This window comes from Poecile atricapillus, chromosome 2, assembly GCF_030490865.1.
Source record: "Poecile atricapillus isolate bPoeAtr1 chromosome 2, bPoeAtr1.hap1, whole genome shotgun sequence".
Taxonomy (NCBI): domain Eukaryota; kingdom Metazoa; phylum Chordata; class Aves; order Passeriformes; family Paridae; genus Poecile; species Poecile atricapillus.
In genome coordinates this window covers 21,707,598-21,713,597 of record NC_081250.1, presented here as the reverse complement: position 1 = coordinate 21,713,597, position 6,000 = coordinate 21,707,598, and the positions used below count along the sequence as shown (strand labels likewise).

Genomic DNA, 6,000 nt, shown 5'->3' with positions numbered 1-6,000 from the left:
TTCTTCTTCACTCAATTGTATGAAGTCAATGATAGAAGTTGTGCCAATTGAAATCTGTGAAGATGTTTTTTAGAATTCCCCTTCCATAGAATTTAGAATTCTACCATTACATTTGGTAACTAAATAAAGTTTCATTTTTAACTTTCACAAAGGATTAATTCACTGTTTCTATTAAAACTAAGAAAATACACATTACCCTTAAATTATCATTGAAGATTTTATTACTTTTCTTGCAGCTGGAGAGAAAAAAGAAAGGAAGGAAGAACAAAAGAAAAAAGGAGGAAGAGATGAAAAATTGAGGCTGGACATAGCAATGAATAATAATGACTTCCACTGTGTTAAATTTTCAGTCTTGATTAAATATCTTAGTTGGGTTTTAAAATTATGTTTAAAAACGTTTTGAGTTTCCAATGGTAAGATATATTTATTTCTCAGTAAGGAGGTTGATACAGAGTAAATTCAATATTTATTCTTGCTGCTTGTTATGTGTTTCATTCTGTACATTTGTTATTTGCAGCTCTGTATTTTGTGTAAGTGCATATTATAAAAATTTCTCATGTTTATTTTAAAAGAAAAATTTTGTCAAATTGGAAAAATACTTATGCTCATTAGACACTGAGAGAGCATGGTGCATACACTGATAGAGGCAGCAGGGGCTTTTTGTTTAAGGTAATACTCAAAGAAATTAAAGCCCACCTCAGCATTGAAGCCAAAGGTGCTCTGCAGGAACACTCCTTGCATCTTTCTGGGAGGTGCATGTTGTCACTGTCACCACACTCCAGGGCAGGGCCAGGCCATGCACACTTTGTGTGGGGTCACCTGATTCTGCGCCAGCTTGACTCGGCTCTGTGCCCCTCTGAAGGGAAGAGCATGTTTGCGTTGCTGCCGTAGCCACCCTCTGCCCCAGGGTGCTGCACTCTGGGTAGGAGCAGCTGCAGCACTGCACTTGACTGTAGGCACTCAAATTACTAAATCAGAGCTGCCTCTGTATGATTTAAATTACTTTTTAACTACCCTCACTACCTCCCTCCTTTCATGCATTTTCAATGCCATTGTTGAATTTCCATTTTTTGTGTATTTTAATGAGGGGGTACTGATACAAGAACAACTCAGTAGTTAGATCATTAAAGACACTGACATTTGAGTGTGCTTTACCCAAGAAATGGAGTTCAGTCCCTGGTGAAAATTCCTCACACACTGAAAAATGCTCTACTTCTAAAGACATGAGGTTCCACATGAGATATACCATGGTGCTGGCAAAAGGTGCTGCCAGAGGAAATGTTTAACACTGTTCTTCTACTGTGACTTTTGAATGTAAATTTACAAAATAAGGCCTAGGGGAACACAGCAGCAGCAGATAGTGGATGACACTGAATGATACAGCGCAAGAACAACAGTCTTCCCCCTTATGCAAGAAAAGAATTGCTATAAATTCAGTAATGCTGTAATTTACTGAATGGTCTTACCTTATCCTGTGTGATTAAAACAGAGACAACAACTTTTAAGTAGTGATGATACAAAATTTTTAATTTACATGCAACATTTATGGAACATCAAGGCAACAAAAACATACAGTTTTGGTGGTTTAAAATTATTTTTAAAAAATGGTTAATGTTTAGAACTGAGAAAGATGCACATAACTGATTGCCCATGCACAAAATGACACCCAGAAACACGTGTCAGACTACATAAAAGACTTCAGCTAAACGACACATGTAGCTCTAAGAAAAGAGCCATCAGTGAACACGACTGAAGATCATGATTACTGCCCCCTCCAAAACACTGATGTGGTGTGAGAAGTGTTTAACAGCAAACAAGACCAATTAAATCACTGTACATTGATGCAGAATGTTAACTTGTGGAATCTGGATTCCCTCCTTTTATTTGTAGTAAAAATGCATCTCTAGTTTACAAATTTATATTTAATAATGTTACTCAAGAAACAGGTGCTTAATGTGATAACAAAAAAAAAGTTCCATGAAGTAATGGACATTCTGAAAATGTATGAAAGGATTTAATGGTCAGAATGGTTTTAGTACAGAGAAATTACCTGTGTGGGTACATGAGGGCTTGAAAGACCTGGTGGTTTTGTTAAACTGCTTTAAAATTCTGCATTAAAATAGCATCAGTGGTTGTGTACCCTGCCATGGATATAGTGACCTCCAGCAGCATGGATTAGAGAGATGAGGAGATGGATTCTTATCCTCTAGCTAAATCCAGCAGTGCCTTGAGTTCCAGAAATGCATAGCCTCGTACTTAAAAAGACTAAATATTTCAGTTAAGGTAAGAATGAATTCTCTTTTTTTCAAGCCCACCCTATGACAACCAGTTTGAAGTAGTAGTGCCAAGGTATCATTACAAGAGGCAAATCAACTAAACCTGTACAGAGTGTAGTGACATACTGTAAACACCTAGGAGTAAGCAATAATTAAAAATCTGTCTTGTATTGCAGCTACTTATGTAAACAATTTATGAAACTTCTTTGGCACAAAAAAGCATTTCCCCTAGCACTTATAAATACAACATACATGCATTTCACTTTTGTTGAAAAAGTTACTAATCATACTGATAAGCATTACCTTGATTAGCAAAATTCATAGATAAAGGATCCATTGTATCTTACAAAGAATTAAGAATATAGTTTGCAATTCAAAAATTATTTTGCAAACTTTGAAACTGGGTAATCTGGAAAGTTAGTTACATTTTAAAAAATGTCTACCTTTTTTTTTTTCTCCTATCAGTAATTTAAATCAATGGCAAGTAATTTGAGAAAACTGACTTAAAGACGTTCTGCTGTATTACCTAAGCAAGAAAAATACCTACTGCACTACTACAGGGATGAGAAAAGTCTTTTAACGCACAAATACATTCATTACATTGTTTCCCCTTTTTCACTCTCCTTCGGATCTTGCCAATAAACACAGAATCCAAACCTCACAAGATGCTTACCCTCATCATTCATAGCCCCCATCTTTTCAGCAAGAAACTTTTTGTATAATGTTAGATTATCTATAACCCAGGCCACTTAAAAGCATTTAGTGAATTTGTTCACCATTTACAAACCGCTATGTATGCTTGATTTATATGACCAAGTTACATTTGTTGTTCACATGCAATTTCACGAGTTTGTGTTTCAGTGTGACTGGGACATCTCCTAAGTGCCATGATATTAACAGGAATGCCAAACCTAACACTGAGTCAACTTGAGAAAAGCTGTTGATAGATTAAGTATGCTATTTGAGGTCCTACACAACATACACAGATGAAAAGCTGGATTTTTAGGTATTTATTTGCCTACAAAGACTGGTGTTCATGATTCCGTCTGCTCTGCAGGAGTTGGTAAGTATTTAAAGCACTGCAGAACACAGTGGCTAGAGCCAGTCCAGGCTAGTGCAAGGAGAAACAAAGCTGATGGCATTTAAGTATGGGTCTGATTTCCAACTGTTTCATTTTAAAAAAACAGTCATAAACATCAGATTATACATTCTGTACCTGACCAAGGGATTTAAATAACTTCAGACTAAAATAGACTATCTGAAAAGTCATTGGGGGAAAGAAAAAGCAAATGAAAACTGACCAAAACTGTGATTTATAAAGGTATCCATGACAAGAAAAAATAAAGCAGCTTATTTTTTAACTCAGAACTAGCAGTCTTCACTGCAAGTCATCTGATGGAACATAAACCAAATGCATACAACAGAAAGCTCTTCCTCCTTGTGTGCATCTCAAGATGGTGTTAAGCCTGGACTTGTCATCTCTGTTGTGGGACTTGCAAGGTATTCACTTGATTTCAGACTTGTGAGAGACTTATAGCTTGCTACTGATGTAAGAGAGCCACAAAGACCAAGTAATGACGGAGTGTCTTCCTTTCCTGTTAAGAAAAATAAGAATTAAGCTAATATTTTTTGCAGCACAAGAATTCCATGGTATGCTACAGCACAGGCATATTTCATAAATGTGACTGGGAAGACAACTTACACCAACCACACGTTCCCTCTCCAGGTGGTACAGAAAACCCTACCCATGCCTTCCAGGCTGGGCTGAAATCAGTCTTGAATTATATTACATTTTCATACTGCATACAAGTAAAAAAAAAAAAACCTTCAAAATTTTTTATCCTTTATATTTAAAAAAATAAATTTTAGCAGTTACGTAACACTAATATTTTATATTGGCAAATCTATTTAAAGCTTAGAATTTATGATATACAAAAAGGATTCTTTTATAACAATTTATATTCTATACCCAAAATACTACTACTTTACAAATCTTCCAACATTTTCCTGCTTTTTCAGAATTGCCCAGAAGATGGAGCAGCTAAGCTTTGATAAGAGCATCCAGATTTGAAAGGAGGTGTGTGCATATATTACATTTATATAGACAGTTCATATAATGTTCCTCTCTCTATTTTAATGTCAGGCTGTATCTCCAGATAAATGTTAAATGCAAGATGTAAGAATGACAGTGGTAGTTGCAAATCCAGTGCATTTAATCATTCTTTCAAAACGAAAAAAAGGAAACATAAGATTGTTACAGCAGAAATATGTCAGCAGGCCCTCCCTGTAGTGAAGCTGACTGTTTCTGTGATGGAGAAAGAAGAGACATGCAACATATTTGAAGCTCAGCTTTAAATACAGAGGAGTGGGATGGGTATCTTCATAAATCTAAACTTATTTGAAGCACAGTCCCTCCACATAACAATGAAAAATATGTTTTTCAATGTGTGTTTTCTTCACACTGAAAATTTGTCTCACAGGGACTGGAGTTCAGAGCTATGAAGAAAAAAATTAAAGGAAGACATCAGACTGGCTCTGTACCTTCATTTAACAAGTTAATTCCATCTTGCTTCCCATCCTGTGAGTGACCTGGATCCAGAGAGGATTGAGAAAGACTAACTTCTGCTGAAAGTTGGTCCAGACTTTGAAAACTTTTCCTGCAAAGCAAGCAATATTTGATAGCAACACATTTAAAGGTCTAACTTGGATATTCAACTCTCCTTAAAAGTTTTCGAAAAAAAACTATGCAGTTAATCTTTCTTCTCTTAGACACTATTTTTATTTCCTAAGCCAGTTCTTTCCTAGAGTAATGATTTAGTTTTTTGCCTTTTTTAAAAAAATTAATCCAAAGGAAGAAAACTTATGACAAGCAAGAGAAACGAATTTTTGTTACCAGTGATCTCTGCACATTGTAACAAGTGATTCCAATAGGATATGTTCCAAAGTATGCTGACGGAAATAGTAATTTTCAGTTTCCCTGTTCCTCTAAGGGGGAATCAAAATAAAGATGAAACTTACTCATCCCACTGTTGATTGTGCTTTCTATAGAGTAGAGTGTCCAAGGCAACAGCATTGACATCCAGAGCTCCTGGGGAAGGCCACTGATTGGTGAGGTGAGTAGTTAATTCTTGTCTTGATCTCAAGTCATTGTTCTTTAGCACAGTTCTGTAAACACCAAAAAATAGTCTATTAAATGCAATTTGTTAAGGTGAAGGGAAAACCAGGACACAGAAGATCATAGAATAATTGTGGTTGGAGAAGACCTTGAAGATCATCCAGTCACACCATCACCCAGCACTGCCATTGTAACCCCTAAACCACATTACCTACTGTCAGACCCAGATGTCTCTTAAAGACCTCCAGGAATGGTGACTCCACCACCTTCCTGAACAACCTATTCCAGCCTGACCACCTGAACAGTGAAAAAAATTTTCTAATATAAAATCTCCCCTCTTAAGTCTCAAGGCTATTTCTTCGGGTCCTGTCACTGCAGGCACAGCGGAAGAGACCGACCCCAACTCACTACAAACTTTCAGGTACATGTACAGAGCGATGAGGTCCCTGCTGAGTCTTCACCAGACTGAACACCCTAAGCTCGCCAAGATGTTTCTTACAGGATATGGTTTCTAGACCCTTCATGAGCCCTGCTGCCCTTCTCTGGACACACTCTAGTATTTCAATGTCCTTTTTGGAGTGAGGGGCCCAAAACTGAACAAAGCACTTG

At 36.7% G+C, this 6,000-nt stretch overlaps 1 protein-coding gene across 1 annotated transcript in view; it reads right to left on the bottom strand.

The window, feature by feature from the left end:
* Positions 1 to 1,518: 1,518 nt before the first annotated feature.
* RUNDC3B (RUN domain containing 3B) overlaps positions 1,519 to 6,000 on the bottom strand; it is a 50,867-nt gene continuing 46,385 nt past the window's right edge. The window contains exons 9-11 of the mRNA XM_058833466.1: positions 5,295 to 5,441; positions 4,818 to 4,933; positions 1,519 to 3,871 (exon numbers count right to left, since the gene is read on the bottom strand). Coding sequence (XP_058689449.1) covers positions 3,726 to 3,871; positions 4,818 to 4,933; positions 5,295 to 5,441 — 409 coding nt within the window. The 3' untranslated portion in view covers positions 1,519 to 3,725. The remainder of the gene's footprint in view (positions 3,872 to 4,817; positions 4,934 to 5,294; positions 5,442 to 6,000) is intronic.